The sequence below is a fragment of the Notothenia rossii genome (assembly GCF_949606895.1).
Source record: "Notothenia rossii genome assembly, chromosome: 10".
Classification (NCBI taxonomy): domain Eukaryota; kingdom Metazoa; phylum Chordata; class Actinopteri; order Perciformes; family Nototheniidae; genus Notothenia; species Notothenia rossii.
Window position 1 is genome coordinate 58,440,460 of NC_136908.1, and position 16,112 is coordinate 58,456,571.

Here is a 16,112-nt window from a genome sequence, read left to right on the forward strand (position 1 = left end):
GTGATTGTTCCGGCCGAGCGCACTCACATGCCATATGTTTTTACAGGCAAACACGTGGCCTCTCAGTGATGCTCATGGGATGTTCCAGTAAGAAGTGCAATGCAATGTGGACGCAGCAATTACTAAAAACTCCATACAACTGACAAATTCTACGAGTTAGGGTCTTATTTGAAGAATAGAGACTGACAAGTGCAGGATGGTTTTAGACCTTTCACTTTGGCAGTATGGTTTTTGATCCATGACTTACACACCCCGGTTGGTTGTTTAGCTTTAAGAATGTCAATAAACTTGCAGAAAAGTAATGATTTGGTGATATTCATCGTGTCCTACTCATTTTCAGGTCCATATTACTACGTAGTGTCTCTACTGTGACTTGCTTCCATTCTTTAATGTTCAACAGTTCTTTATTTTTCTTATAGTGCCTGTGCTGCAGCACCTCTTTTCACCCTCTGTCTGAAACCAGAGCCCAGTCTGCTCTGATTGGTTTGCTGGCCGACTCTGTTGTGATTGGTCAACAGCTTGTGTGTCCGAAATGTCCTGCCCCTTAGCTTACCACGTACAACGAGCTGGAGTGCTAGTCAATAGCAGCGCTAGTATTACATAGTGATGTTATATGTCACGGAAGTGAACAAAGGAAAGGGAAAACATAAAACATAATAGGAGTCGTGTCTACACTTTAATTGATCAATTCAAGTGATCACATTGCCTAAACTAAATTCAACACTAACATTAAACTGTCCCAGGTGGTAATTGTTATATATATTTGTTCCTCTCTGTAGTGTGGATCCAGACTCTCCGTTGACGGCCTTGATTGAGTCGTTGAATCTGGACAAAAGGTTTTCATCGTGACAGCCAACCATGGACAGGAACAGGAAGTGGGTGCCGGGTTTCGGAGCAGTGCTATTGACACTCTTGAGTCACATGACCTCGGCGCTGGAAGTGCCTCTTGATCGTAAGCATTGTTTTTATGGATATCCCTTTTACTAGGATTACCATACTGCTTTCGAGCTCTTGAAAACTGTTATTTCAATTCCATCTAACTCAGTGTATTGGGTAACAATGTCATAATGCAGCAGTTTTTTATTGTGTTTCAGCTTTGTATGTTTCGGCATGGACTCAAATTTCCAGCTTTAAATTATGAAATTACATTTTTAAAGAATTCCGTTTCCCTATGTCTTCAACTACTTTTCTTGCATCACTTGTACCTGCATGATGAAGCCGTAAAAGCATTCACCACAAAAGAGGGAAAACCAAGCTTCAGCCAGGCTCAACAAAATGCTTACAAATACTTGAACGTGCAACTTTGTCACCTGAACCTGTGCTTTACTCCTTTCCAAAACTAACACCTTTCCTCAATATTCTATCACTGTGGTACGGCCTGTCATGGTGGACAAAAAGCTAAAGTACTGGAAGGATGTAAGTTGCCTCGAACACTGCTGTGACTTCCTAGAGTTTTTTTTTTTGCACTAAAAACTTGCTTTGGTGTGTTCTAGCAATGTTAGATGTGCATGCAGTTATCTCAACAGTGTTTCAGTGTGAAGTGACTTGCTTGTTTTTGGAGTGATGCTTGTCTTATGTCAGTTCATGGACTGGTAAGTTGCTATCAGAACAGATAGCTTTTTGCAGACGGTGTTAAAATATGATTGTGTGACGCTTGCTGCATGCATTTTTTTGGATTCTATAACCCCACCCCCAGTGTCATGCATTTCCCTGTATGTGTATGAAGTTTGTTTCTTTTCATGTTCCTCCAGTGCCCCAACCCCCCACTATAACGCTACAGTCCCCGAAGGATTACATCTTTGATCCGCGGGAGAACATTGTCATCCACTGTGAGGCCAAAGGGAAGCCTCATCCCAGGTGAGACAAACACTCCTCTTCACTTCTCAATGTAACAGAGTACATGTATAGACAAATCCAAGTCAATAACATGTATTTATTTTTGAAATAACCCCATGATTCAGGGACAAAAGCTCGTGAAATGATGTCATGCCAAAGAATCAACCTGAGAGTTTCAGTAATTAAGAGCCATCTGTTTCCATTCAGTTTTATGTGTGAAATTAAAGTTGGCTTTTTTGAGGGCATCTCTTGAGCATTGGGGAAATGCTGTATGAATCGCCATAGTGACTGTTGTCATGGACACTACTTCAAAAACACCTGGCGGGGTGATTTAGACAATTTCGATTGGCTATCAGCTTTTCAATCCCCCAAACTCCCTGCTTCGTAATTTCCTCTCTTTTGTGTTTCCCCGTGGCTCCTAGCCTAGAAAATCAAGTGCTAATTATCTTCCTTGTTGATCCTAGCTTCTCATGGACAAGAAATGGGACCCACTTTGATGAAGAGAAAGACCCCAAAGTCCTGATGAAGCCCAGCTCAGGAACTCTGGTCATCGACATCAGCGGGGAGAAGGCCGAGGCCTACGAGGGAACGTACCAGTGCGTGGCACACAACGAGCACGGCACCGCGGTGTCCAACAGCATCGTCATCAGGCAGTCCAGTAAGAACTCTGGTTGTGTTCAGTTTGTTGGTTTGGTTTGCTTCAGATTTCCGTGAAACTTGGTGAAAGGGTTAGGGTTATGATTGGGGTTAGGGTTGGGTAAGGGTTGGGTTAGGGTTAGTAGAAAAGGGATTATTGGTTAGTGAAAAAAGAGTGTGACATTTCCTTTAATGGTAGCTTGTGTTTTCACTACAATGTTTTAATTTGTGTGATGAAAGAATGTTGTAAAAAATATCCAATTACATTTTGGAACGGAATAAAAACACGGAGACAACAAACATCCAAGTTCTAGTGCTGGTTTCTGTAAAAGGGAAAATACTCTAAAGGCTTGCGCTCCAACATCATCAATATGATACATGTTTTATATGTTTTTTTGAGCTGTTAATCACAAGTTGCTTTTTCCATTTTCCCGAAATGTGTGGAATTAAACTTTGTTCCTAGCTTCCGAGCAAATCGCGCCACTTTTACATCCATGAATTCATGTGATCCACACTGTTTGAGAATCTACGGGAAGCCTCCAGTGCCTTTTGTTTGAAGTTTGTGTGACTCGCAGGGTCCCCCTTGTGGTCGAAGGAGAGGAATGAGGCCATCGTGGTGCAGATGGGGGTCTCCCTGGTGCTGCAGTGCCGACCCCCTGCTGGGCTGCCCCCTCCGGTCATCTTCTGGATGGATAACAGTGAGTCATTTGCATTTATACATATATGAACACATGCTACATGGAGGGAGAATTCCCACACCCTATAGAATACACAAACAAAGCATACTGCAAATTCAGCATTTAGCCACTATAGCATATGGCGACCCCGAGAATAGATGAAAAATAAAGCTTTTACTGACCTTATGAAATAGCAAATATGTTTTGGTTGTAAAACAAAATGTAAAAAAGGTACTTACATATTGTTCTTTATTCCGTGTCTAACCTTTGTCTCCCCGTCCTTCAGACTTCCAGAGGCTCCAGCTGGATAAGCGTGTGTCCCAGGCTCTGAATGGAGACTTGTACTTCTCCAACGTTCTCCCAGAAGACACCAGGAGCGACTACATCTGCTACGCACGCTTCCCTCACACACAAACCATCCAGCAGAAGCAACCCATCTCCGTCACCGTGCTGGACAGTAAGTCAAGACACTGATTTCCAGGCAAAATTGAAACAAAAATGTAATATTTGCACATTTAAGCTTTCTGATTGTGTATTTTCATTCTTATTTTCTAATTATTGCAAAAAATGTCCCCTTGATGGCACATTTATATGCATTTTTTTCACATTTTCTGATCAACAGATTTTATAATTTCTATTGTTTTAAATCCATGTGTCCCTGCAAAACTGCATTAGCTTCAGTTTTGCTGTTTTTTCCTTGAATCTACCTTTCCTAAGCTTTAGTGCTTCTAGTGGTATAACAATGTTGTTATTGTAGTGCTATACCCGTAATTTGTCAACAATTTCTCATCGCTGTTCCCACAATGCACTTTGCACAAGCTAATGCATTAGCTAATGCATTGGTGAATTGTAAAATAACCCATTTCCTGTTTTCTTTCCTAGCTGTGCATGCTTATGCTTTTCTGTTATATTACAGTGGAAACAATGAATGAGACTGTGGCTGCTTTATACAATGTCACTGATTTCTATAGTGGTGAGTGCTGCTGGTTTATTCCCATTCAGCCCCCTCACGTGACCCCAGCCCTGCTTTTACCTCACCGTACCCAACACACACGCTCACCTTCAACTCCATTAACAAACTCTTCCTCTCATCTCTCTCCTGACAGTTTTTGTGTAGTAAGGCTGCTCAATATGTTGAGTGTTTATCATCATCGCAATGTCAGCTTTTGCAATAAACACAGAATTGCCGATTACGGTATTTTTTAGTTAGTTGAAAGAGAGTATGACGTTTTTTGTATTAGTAGCTTGTCTGTTCACTTCAATGTTTAATTTGTGTGATGAAATAATGTTGTAAAAAATATCCTTTACTGTATTTTAGCAGTAGAGGGAGAACTTAGTACACTGTACTAAGACATCCATGTAACTAATAGTTACCTGTTCCTTATAAGGATAAAAAAAAGGCTGAGATGTAGTAAGAAAAAATACATGATTTAATTTCCTTAGTTCTTGCTGATTACAATTATTAACTAAAATAAAAGCTCTGAAACTGTGGATTTTTACAAATAAAACCAATTTGGCTCTTGCTTATTTGCCGATAATTCTCTTATCATTTCATTATGATAATAATATAAATGTCCATGTATTTGAATATTTATTGACATATTGCATCCTAACTCAAATCTGTTTACATTTATATGGTAGGTCATAAACGTGTCAGACGTGTCCTCGTGATATAGTGCAGCCTTATTGTGATTATTGCGGGTCTGATGATGAAGATTTTGGTGATTATAAAAAAAACTTGCCTGTAGAGTTAGTATCCGCAATCTCAAAAGCCCAGGATGTTGTAAGCCACATTCAAAGCATGCATAACATTAAATATCAACTAACTGCATCTCCCCAGGTATCATAAACACACTCTGGACTGATCTGCATCAAGAAAGCCCTCAATTGTTATCCAAGATGGCGACATGTGAAGCATGTTATTATTATTATAACATGGCATTGCTCTTTGTCCACATCCTGAAGTGGAAGGGGATCATTATCTGTATTATCTGACCTTTCCAGCTGAGGAAATGTATATCGTTCCATTAGGAATGTATGTGAGGCTTGGAAGTGGGTTGCTTTTAGCCAAGATAAGGCCCCACGTTGCCATAGCAACAAACCGACGGCTACCCCTCTCAGGGAGATACCCCCATGCTTTCTGATTCTGAGGATGCTGCTTATATAGAATATGATAAGGCTTTACTGAAAAAAACATATTGGTTCATCTCATTTATTATCCTATTCACTTTGACATCCACTTTTCCTTCATGAGAATAAAAATGGCCGACTGAGCCTGTGGTTTCATCCATGGTTACCATTTGTTGTTGTGTATCAGAGTGGTTCTGATGTGGTTGTGTGTCCTCGTGTCTTCAGAAAGCCCAGAGGGGGAGCGCCGCCCCGGGTTCATGACGCCTTTTGGTGCCACCAGCACCAAGATGGTTCTGAGAGGAGAGACTCTGGAGCTGGAGTGCATTGCTGACGGCCTGTAAGTAGGAATCTATAAATAACATGGAGACAGAAACAGTTTTACAACAATGTCAAAACGAAATGTATTTGACAGCACAGAATGTAGAAATAGCAGAACAACAAGCATCCTGTATGTCCTCTGTGACAGGCCCACTCCAGAGATCTCCTGGCAGAAGGACGGAGGAGAGCTGCCTAGCACCAGGACGTCCTTCTATAACTTTAAGAGAACCCTCAAGGTTTCTGAGGTGAATGAAGCTGACGGCGGGGATTACCGCTGCACCGCCACAAACAACCTGGGCACTGCTTTCCACATCATTAAAGTCACCGTCAAAGGTAAGCAGCTTCACCTGGTTATTCATTTGTTTCAATTGTGCATCAAGTAGATCTTTTCGCTACATAAGAATTTAAGGTCAATTGAAAAGCTGTTTAACAACAAATATTTGTATAAACACTTTTGGTATCTTGGATTCTTAGACTTTTACAGTTTTCTTTGACTAAGCTAAGATTTAAAAGGCCTAGACTAGAGTGTCAAATGAACAAAAACCAAAAAACTTGATACATAACAAAAAAATGGATATCATTTGAATAAAAACTGACTAAATGAATGCTGGTTTGTAATCTACCAAGCCGGCAAAACAAAATGCTCAACATTCATCATCAGATTCTATTTTAATAAAAATATCTTATTAGTCAGATTCAAGTTAATGTTACATTTACTGTACATAGATACTAATAGTTCTGCACCCTTAACGTATATCATGTAGCTTCATCATAAACACAAGGCTCCGAATTTGTTTTTGTCACTCTCAAAAATCTTCGTCCTCCACAGCGGCTCCTTTCTGGGTCAGCGCCCCCAGGAACCTGATCCTCGCCCCGAACGAGACCGGCATCCTGACCTGTCGAGTCAACGGAGAACCCAAACCCAAGATCAGCTGGTTTGTCAACGGAGTCCCCATTGAGAGTGAGTAAAACAACGCCATGCTGTCAAAGAGATATTCTACACTAACACACAGATATGTCCACAGTGCCTGACATGTACCTAAACACACACAGCTGTAGTGGGACTCCCAGTGCCTGCAGTGTTTCTTTCCCTCCATTTACAGCTTCTTAAAACCTTTATTTTGTCTTATAATAGACGCACCCGAGGACCACAGTAGGAAGGTGGATGATGACACTGTGATTCTTAGCAACGTGCAATCAGGGTCCAGCGCCGTTTACCAGTGCAACGCATCCAATGACTTTGGTTACCTGATGGCAAACGCTTTTGTCAACGTTCTCGGTGAGTAAAGTCAATACAAGTTGAATGTACATGTTAGATATACAGTCCAGTGGAGAAGCTGATTCACTTCATGTTGTGCTTCTTCCCACAGCCGAGCCACCAAGGGTGCTCACTCCACCCAACCGAGTGTACCAGGTCATCACCAACAACCCTGCGTTACTTCACTGCGCCTCCTTTGGCTCGCCAATACCAACCATCACATGGTAAGATTGGTTTGGGTTAACTTTCGATTATCACTAGTATCATTGTCCATGTGTTACTGCCGTTTTTTCCGTTTTGCTTTTATTTTACATTTTAATTTTTTTTTTTTTTTTTTTAATTTTAACATATTATCACTGTAGATGTTTTATGTTATTCTGTATTAATTGTAATATTATTTTAATATTGTTGTTGTGTTTTCTGTAAAGCACTTTGGGCTGCTTTGTGCATGAAAGGTGCTACAGTATACAAATAAAGTTTATTCAGATTCAGATCAGGTTTTCACTTCAAACCGCAAGTTAAATTCGAATTCTTGTTGATTTTTCCCTTTCTTCCCACCAGTTTTCCATTAAATACTCCCTCCTTTCCTTCCAGGTTTAAAGACAGTCAGACCAGCGTTAAGAATGCCGACCCTTATGTGATCCATGAGAACGGTACGTTGGATATCCATGTGGCCCAGCCATTAAACAGCGGGAAGTACACCTGCATAGCCACCAACAGCCTGGGGATCAAAGAGAACCACGTCTTCCTGGAGGTTAAAGGTCAGATATGAAGGGAAACATTATATGTAAGGCCTCTATAACCACATCAAACAATGTTATTTATTAGTATTAACTCCTATTTTCTCTGTCTCCTAGAGCCCACCCGTATCCTGATGCAGCCGGAGTACAAGGTAGTGCAGAGAGGAATGAGCGCTGTGTTCGAGTGTAAAGTCAAACACGACCCCTCCCTCATCCCCACCATGACCTGGCTCAAGGACAATACAGAAGTGTCTAAAGATGAGAGGTACAAAGACATTAAAGGTCACCTATTATGCAAAATCCACTTCTTCATGTCTCTTCTACATCAACATGTGTCCCCTCTGTGGAAAGAGACTCTGAAAGTTTCAGGAACAAAGATTGTCTGTCTTGTTGTCCTGATCCATTTCTATAAAAACCTGTCTGAAAATGAGCTGATCAGATTTCGGCCACTTTATGATGTCATAACGATTTTTTGGCTTGTGTAACCATTAGCCAATCACCAACCAAGGTAACCCCCCCCCACCTTATCACCTGAATCTCCTCCTAGAACAGGGGTTCCCAAAGTGGGGGGGGTCGCGAGACCCAGAGTGGGGGTTGCGAGATGATTAAAAAATAAAAATTGATTTTTTTTTTTTAAAGTATAACAAAAATGGATTAATTTTTTAAACATATATATTTTTTAAATTATTATTAATAATAACGTTTGCATAGAATTTTTTTTTGACAATCAACTAGGGCAGTGTTTCCCAAACTTTTTCATACCAGTGCGGAAAACTGAAATTAATTTACTAGCACCCCCCCCCCGTCGACAGGGGGTCACCAGTTTCTGGCATTGTTATTTTGGGGATAGTGGGCTGAAAGGTTTGGGAACCCCTGCATTTATAACACCATTGTGTTGTTTTTAACCAGAGGGCCGTGGGGAGGGTCTCCTTAACAGACAGAGAATCAGCACTTTGGAAACAGGGCTGAAACAGAGGGGATTATGGGTAATGCTGCAATGATCTGTTTGGTGTTTCAACCCAAACATTTCAGAGACATGTTTGTATATATCTGAGACCTATAATATATTGATGAAAAACAGTATACTATGGGACCTTTAGGACACTTAAATAATCCCATTAAACACAGGATTATAACTCTCCATTCGACCCTCTGCCATCAGGTTTCAGGTGGACGTGGACAGTCTGACTATCACAGACGTTGAAGATGAAGATGAGGGCACCTACACCTGCATCATGAACACCACCCTGGACCAGGACTCAGCCAGTGCCATGCTGACGGTCGTAGGTAGGTTCACGATGCATTCAGGGGTCCTTTGTTATAACTTAACAGGTTACCAGATGTTAATATCAATCAAATCAAGTTTAAATAAAACTTTGATTCAATGTAATATTATTGATTTCGCCTTACCTAATACAGTTATGTGACATTTGTTGACACCATACATTTAATTAAAGTCAAGGGTTGAGTTGTTTCAGTGTACAAGGCTAACAAATTGGCTAGCTGGCAAACGGCTAACACAACTCAAGAAATGCAAACACATAAAATGCTCAAATTACAATATATTAAGTTATTACAGAGTGAACTCTCATGGCCTCCGCATTACTGACATTAGCAAACACATGACTTTCAGAACATCTCCACTTACAAGGTTGTAAATACCACATTTATCTCATATGGACTGCTCCTACAGGACTTTAAAATGATCCCATTTGATTACAGACAGTGAAGCCACACAATGTAAATCCTGCATATATATTTTTAAAGGAATTGCAATGTAGTAACCGTGATAAATGATCTCTTTACACAAATACTGTTAGTGGCTTGGACTCAACACAAGAGTAAAGGCACACAATATTCCCTTTCTCTTCTGCCCTGCTCATTTTTTACAATTACTTCCAAAAATCTTTATCGAAATACACTCAAACCGCTTTTCACCCCTTCCACTTTACAGCAGCAGCGTCCGTTATGATCTAATTGTCTTCAGTAGTTCCCCTGCTTGTCTGCTGTTCTCTAATATCTCTCACTAACATCTTCTTGTACTTTACTCTTGCTTCTCGCTCTCTCAGAGGCTACTCCTACTCCAGCTATTGTCTACGGTAAACAATGTCCTCAAATTAGGATACATAGCTTTCATTATTCCCACCCAACCATCAAGTTCTGTTTGTAAAAACTCATTGGTTATTTCAGTTACGTTGTATTTATTCCTTTCTTTAATCCATATTGTAGCATTTCATTTTCATTTAGGGAATGCATTTTTCAATTTCACAATCTCATTTTCTCTTATTATTGTATTTCTAGTTATTGTAAAAGGGCTCGCCCACACAGGTGTTTTCACTTAACCTTCCCGATTAGACCCATCTCAGGTGTTTATGTGCATGCGCAGAGGTCTAATCAGTGAGAAGTGGAAACACCTGTGTGAGTGAGCGTGAATCTAAAATGTTTAATTGAACAAAATAATACTGCCCTTTGAAATACAACAGAGGAACCAAGGTGTATTGGTACAATTATTTTAAAAATACCAATTGCCTCCTGGTTATTATTGAATCCATGGTCATACATTTCATGTTTATCGTTGTCTAGATTTATTTGATGGCTATTTTTATCTGAAAAAATGTGTTTGATTTGAGAAATGTTGACCAAAATGGCAAGGCCTATTCCTCGACAAAAACCAGAGAGAGACTTTTCATTTTTCTGTTGTGTGTTGCAGAGAGTCCCGACGCCCCCACCGACTTGGAGCTGACGGACCAGACAGCGAGGAGCGTTCAGCTCACCTGGACGCCCGGAGACGAACACAACAGTCCCACAGAGAGTAAGACTACACTTCATATAGTAGTCACTGACATCAAAAAACGATTTCCACTTTTAAAAAAAGTCCTCAGTTATGCAGGAAAGTTCCAATATAGTTTAGATTTCCTAAAGCATGCATGTTTGGTTTTGTTGGAATACACAACAAAGGGACTTGGCCTGATGCAGCCTTTCTCCTAAATAATATCCCTATTGAAAGAAAAATACATGGTCAGTTACGTTGTTTTAGAGTGAAATATTTTCTCCTGGGTCGGTTAAAAAATAAGTCCGTGTTGACCAGAGGTGGAAGAATTAGCCAGAGCTTTTACTTATGTAAAAGTAGTGATGCCACAGGGTAGAAATACTCGAACTGTCCACTGCTCTTTGTGTAAAGATATTTGCACATTTTTACTCTACCAGGGTGTCCGCCGGGTCTTAAAAAGTATTAAAAGTCGATAAATCAATTTAGCAAAAATGAAGGCTATTAAAAAGTATTAAACGGCATTTTCCAAGGTATTACATTTTGTAGCTTGTTTTCAATAAGTATATAAATGGTCCAAAGAGGTTGTATTCTACAGTCTGCCTGAATGCAATCATGGCGTAGGTGTGTAGTGTGATTCTGTGTAGTTTATTTATGGCATACCGTTGGATTTGGCGTCATCTGAACAGGACATCGCTCGCTCACTGCTTGATAGCACGCAAAGGTCCGTTTACGCCGGTTGTTAAACAACATGGTTATGGGGAAATGCAAGTTTGCGTCCAAATGGTTGGAAGACAAAGAGGAAGGACAATCAATACTGTATATAGTCAATGTGAGGTAAAGTGTGTCGCCAAGGTAACCGGTTAGAACTCAAAGTGGCGATGAGTTCTTAAAATGTACGGAAAGGGTCTTAAAAAAGGTCTTAAAAGGAATTACATTTGACTTCAGGATTCCTGATTCAGGAGTCCAGTAAAGTCTGCTTGAAAGAATCTTCTTTGTTCTACCTCTCACATTTTAATCTAAACATATCATATTTACTACTTGAGCATTGATTCTGATCCTTTTTAACTCCATGTTCCATCAACTTAATTCCAATAGTCGAGTAATATCCCTATTGAAGGAACAATACACGGTCAATGATGTTGTTTTAGGGAGACATAGAATCTCCTGGATTGCTTAAGGAATAAGTAACTGTTGACCAGAGGTGGAAGAAGTAGCCAGAGATTTTCCATCAGTAAAAGTAGTGATGCCACAGTGTAGAAATACTCTACCTGCTACTCTTTATGTAAAAGTCCTGCATTCATGAACTCAATTATTTGAAGTCAGTGTCTTTAATTCAATATTTACTCCACCCACAGAGTTTCTGATCCAGTACGAGGATCTGCTCCACCAGCCGGGGGTGTGGATCAACCTGACGGATGCTTCTGGGACGAGCACCACGGCGCAGTTGAAGCTCTCTCCGTACGTCTACTACTCGTTCAGAGTGCTGGGTATGAACCGCGTGGGCTACAGCCAGCCCAGCCAGCCCTCCAGCCAGTACAGGACCACCCCTGCAGGTGATTGACGCAACAAATGATCTGCTATATTTAAATATTCAAAAATATCCATTAACCAATCTATATTTGTTTTTCTAGCTCCTGATGACAATCCATCAGATGTGAGTGGAGTAGGGACACAGCCTGGGAATTTAGTCATATCCTGGACGGTAAGATTGCTTTTATGACAAAAAACAAACGGGAGAACATTTCACGATTTTTTTCTTTTAGGCAAATGACAACATATTTCTCTCCACAGCCGCTGACCGGATTCCAGGCTAACGGGCCCAACTTAGAGTACAGAGTTCAGTGGAGAGCGAAGGACGTGGACGAGGATTGGAGCTCGAAGAACGTGGCCAACGTTTCCCAGTTTGTCGTGACTGGAACTCCCATCTACGTGCCGTACGAGGTCAAGGTTCAAGCGTTGAACGATTATGGCACCGCCTCCGAGCCCGAGGCAGTGTTCGGATACTCTGGAGAAGACTGTGAGTTTCCTGAGTCAACATCCTTTATGTTTCTCAGGGTTTTTGTTGTTGTGGTTGAACCAATGAGTTTTGCTGGAACTTTTTTTTCAAAACATTGCAATACAGGTTATGGCCAAGATGAGATCTAAACATCTTTGTACATTTTTACTATATACCGTAATTTTCGGACTATAAGGCGCACCTGAATATAAGCCGCAGCAGCTAAATTGAATGATGTGTACATATATAAGCCGCACTGGACTATAAGCCGCAGGTGTTTTAATGTTTCATTACCATATGTAAGGGTTCGTGCACAGAGGGGATTGTCGGGAAAGAGATGGCTGTTTGAGGAAGCTCCCATTTATTAACATTTCAACAAACAAGTTGCATATTTGCATAACGTATTCAAGTGTTAGCATTTAGTGCAATAGTAGCTACAGAACATGTGCTGTGTAAACTGTACTGTATCACATAGCGTTTCAGACACACAAACTTTTCAACTTTCAAACTTAAACGGTGCGCTCCCAGCGCACGTACCGGCAGTGATCTACAGCAGTGGTTTTCAACCAGTGGTACGTGGACAAACTGTCTCGCTCTCGTAATGTCTGTCTCTCTTGCTCTCGTTCTGTCTCTCGTACCACTCTCGGTTCCACTTTTACTTTTGCGCGCTACCTGTCTCACTCTTTTCCTGCTGGAGCCCGCCTCTTAAAGGTGGGGGGCGCGGACCGGCCATAGAGCCCATAGGGTTAAAGGTGGTGGACTGTAACCTGTAAAAATCCATAGATTAGCCGCACCGTTATATAAGCCGCAGGGTCGAAAAATGGGAAAAAAGGCGCGGCTTATAGTCCGAAAATTATGTATATGCTTCTCCGGATACAAACCCAGCCGAAAAGACATTGTGTCCAGTAAAGTCTGCTTGAAATGATCTTCTTGGTTGTACCTCTCACATCTTAATCTCATATTTACTCCTCTTGAACATTGAGTCTGATCCTTTAGCTCCATGTTCCATAAACGTCATGCTAATAGTTGATTGACTTTAAACTGAATCGTCCTCCTCTCTGCAGTGCCTCTGTCTGCTCCTGACAGTGTGCAGGTCATGGTACACAACAGCACTCTGGCAGAAGTGCACTGGGAGCCTGTCTCCTCCCCCTCTGTCAGAGGCAAACTGCAGGGATACAAGGTACTGTTTTTATCTTTCATACATGAATCATTTCCTGTATATTCACAAAATAGATGACGATTTAAAGATGACCAAATTAGGCATAAACGCATCTTGGTTAGCCTCATAGTAGGGCTGCTCGATTAATCGTCTTTTAATCGCAATTACGATTATGGCTTGCAACGATTATGAAAACAATGTAATTTTTTTATTACTTTTTTTTTTTTTTTGTATAATTTTTTTTTTTTTTGGTTTTTCAGTTGAATTATACTTAAAGTTCAGGGTAATCAACTGTTAAAAATATACTGTTCAAATTATTATTATTATTATTTCTCCAATACATGGATGTTTTAAAAGTCAATGAATAATCGCATTTAATAATCGCAATTACAATTATTGACCCAAATAATCGAGATTATGATTTTTGCCATGATCGAGCAGCCCTACCTCATAGGAAGTTGAACCACAGGAATGGTAACCGTTAATTAGATTCCCATAAAAGAACATATTAATTTATTTTAAAGGGAACCAAATACATTGAAGTGATATTTATTTGTTCCGTGTTTTCAAATTATGAAGCCCTTTAGCCAAACTTGAATTAGCAGATAACAGGTCTTGGAAGTTCATAAAGGAAGTTTTAAGACTCTATCAAGACAGTTGTTTTCATTCTAAGTATATCTGGACTGGTCCCCTAACCGTGTTGATGAGACCAGAACTACAAATCAAGCTAAGACGAATGAACTCCTCATGTTTTTCCTGCAGGTGTACTACCGGCGGGAGCGCGGCTTTCACGATTCAGAGGAGGCTGCAGAGCAGAGCGAGCAGGTCCTGACGTTCAGTGGGAATCGAAGCGAGGGACTTCTGCCGGGCCTGCAGCCCTACAGCCTCTACAACATCACCATCAGGGTCCTCAACAGCAAAGGAGAAGGACCTCCGAGCCCCAGCAAGAAGTTTGAGACCCCTGAAGGAGGTGTGTAAAACCTCACATTACAACCTAGTAATTGCGTGGAAAAGCAATCCTGTGTTCAGAAATCAGAATCAGAAACGGGTTTATTGCGTTTACGGCGGTAATTCATTTTTTGAATTAATTGCGTTAAAATATTTAACGCATTTAACGCATGCGCAGAATGGCCCGCCCCATACATCCAAACCATGAAAAATGATATTAAAGTAAGCAAAATAAAGTCTGCCAACTCGCGCGGAGTAAATTGCACAGACAGCAGAACTAGTAATATTGATTTCAGTAGCCACTTGTCTAGAAATTCCGAAGACTAGAATCGGTTTTGATTTTTTTTGGCACGTAGTGATCGTCTTCTCAATAGAACATCTTTGATAATGTCTTCTGGCCAATCAGAATCACGATAACGGCGTGGTGTTGTTGCAGGAAGTCCCGACGGAGAATACTTTTGCTGTAGTACATCTCTATATACATCGATACAACATTAAGTGTTGATAGAAATCAATACGTAATGAAATAAGACCCCACGGTTTGATGATTGATAGGTGTGGGGGCTGTCTTTCATTTTGACACACAGAACAATGTTATAATAAACATAAATACATAATGTATGTTAAATGGATATATCCGGCTTCTTTCATTTATCGTTCAATTCCCACAACAATAAATACTGTAAAGAAATGGCATATTTTGGACATAGTTCGAATGGTGATTAATCATGATTAATTAATTTTTAAGTTGTGATTAATCTGATTACATTTTTTAATCGTTTGACAGCCCTAATAATAACCAGATAATGCTACACAACCACCATCTTGCCTTCTTGTGTTGAATATAAATGCTAATGAATGGTCAGCATCCAGACCCTGACTGTTGTTCTGTTCATGTTTTCAGTCCCGGGGCCTCCATCTTTTCTGAATGTCGTTAACCCCAGTTTGGACTCTCTCACTCTGGAATGGGGCCCACCGATGAACAACAATGGACGCCTCGCTGGATACACACTGAAATACCAACCAGGTAGGCTCTCCAGCTACCAGACAAAAAAAAAATGATGCCTTGTTTATTCTTTCCATGTATTCCTAACAATATGGCTCCTGTGACTCTGTGTCTGCAGTCAACACCACGAAGGAGCTGGGGCCGGTGAAGAGCATGTCTTTACCAGCCAACGACACCAGTATCACCCTGGGCAACCTGAACTCCAGCATGCTCTACAAGTTCTACCTAAGCGCAAAGACAATCAAAGGCTCTGGCCCCATCATCACAGAGGAGGCCTTCACTGTCATGGACACAAGTGAGTTATTTAGAGCTTCATCTGTAGCAGATAACAGGAAGAGGTCAAAGTCCTGAATCAGTGGTGTGCTGTTTTCCTATCAACTTTTGTCCTACATAGTATACAGTGTAAAATATCATTTTAAGCAAACGTTATTCGGCCCTATTACAAGTATTGCTCTTATTTTGGCAAATGTATGGTTAATAGACCTAATTTACACACAATAAAACAGAATTTCCTAATTGAAAAAGGCACAAATATATAATTATTTAATCATTTGACCCCAGAAGATCGCAGTTTTCATGCATTTGAATGAAACCCAAACCTAATGGAAGTGATCATAATTCTCTCCTCACAAAAAACA

At 40.6% G+C, this 16,112-nt stretch overlaps 1 protein-coding gene across 6 annotated transcripts in view; it reads left to right on the forward strand.

Annotated features, from left to right (window-relative positions):
- nrcama (neuronal cell adhesion molecule a) overlaps positions 1–16,112 on the forward strand; it is a 66,447-nt gene that overhangs the window by 41,933 nt on the left and 8,402 nt on the right. For 3 of the 6 annotated variants that reach the window (XM_079654010.1, XM_079654011.1, XM_079654007.1), the window contains exons 3-25: positions 780–952; positions 1,399–1,416; positions 1,752–1,857; positions 2,301–2,494; positions 3,048–3,170; positions 3,436–3,606; positions 5,505–5,616; positions 5,746–5,930; positions 6,427–6,558; positions 6,733–6,876; positions 6,968–7,079; positions 7,450–7,616; positions 7,713–7,860; positions 8,758–8,882; positions 9,665–9,694; positions 10,306–10,407; positions 11,721–11,918; positions 11,997–12,067; positions 12,157–12,382; positions 13,426–13,541; positions 14,283–14,490; positions 15,373–15,495; positions 15,593–15,769. In XM_079654010.1, coding sequence (XP_079510136.1) covers positions 859–952; positions 1,399–1,416; positions 1,752–1,857; positions 2,301–2,494; positions 3,048–3,170; positions 3,436–3,606; positions 5,505–5,616; positions 5,746–5,930; positions 6,427–6,558; positions 6,733–6,876; positions 6,968–7,079; positions 7,450–7,616; positions 7,713–7,860; positions 8,758–8,882; positions 9,665–9,694; positions 10,306–10,407; positions 11,721–11,918; positions 11,997–12,067; positions 12,157–12,382; positions 13,426–13,541; positions 14,283–14,490; positions 15,373–15,495; positions 15,593–15,769 — 3,082 coding nt within the window. In that variant the 5' untranslated portion in view covers positions 780–858. Of the gene's footprint in view, positions 1–779; positions 953–1,398; positions 1,417–1,751; positions 1,858–2,300; positions 2,495–3,047; positions 3,171–3,435; positions 3,607–5,504; positions 5,617–5,745; positions 5,931–6,426; positions 6,559–6,732; positions 6,877–6,967; positions 7,080–7,449; positions 7,617–7,712; positions 7,861–8,757; positions 8,883–9,664; positions 9,695–10,305; positions 10,408–11,720; positions 11,919–11,996; positions 12,068–12,156; positions 12,383–13,425; positions 13,542–14,282; positions 14,491–15,372; positions 15,496–15,592; positions 15,770–16,112 lie in introns of those variants that run through there. The other 3 variants (XM_079654009.1, XM_079654008.1, XM_079654012.1) reach the window with 3 other exon arrangements.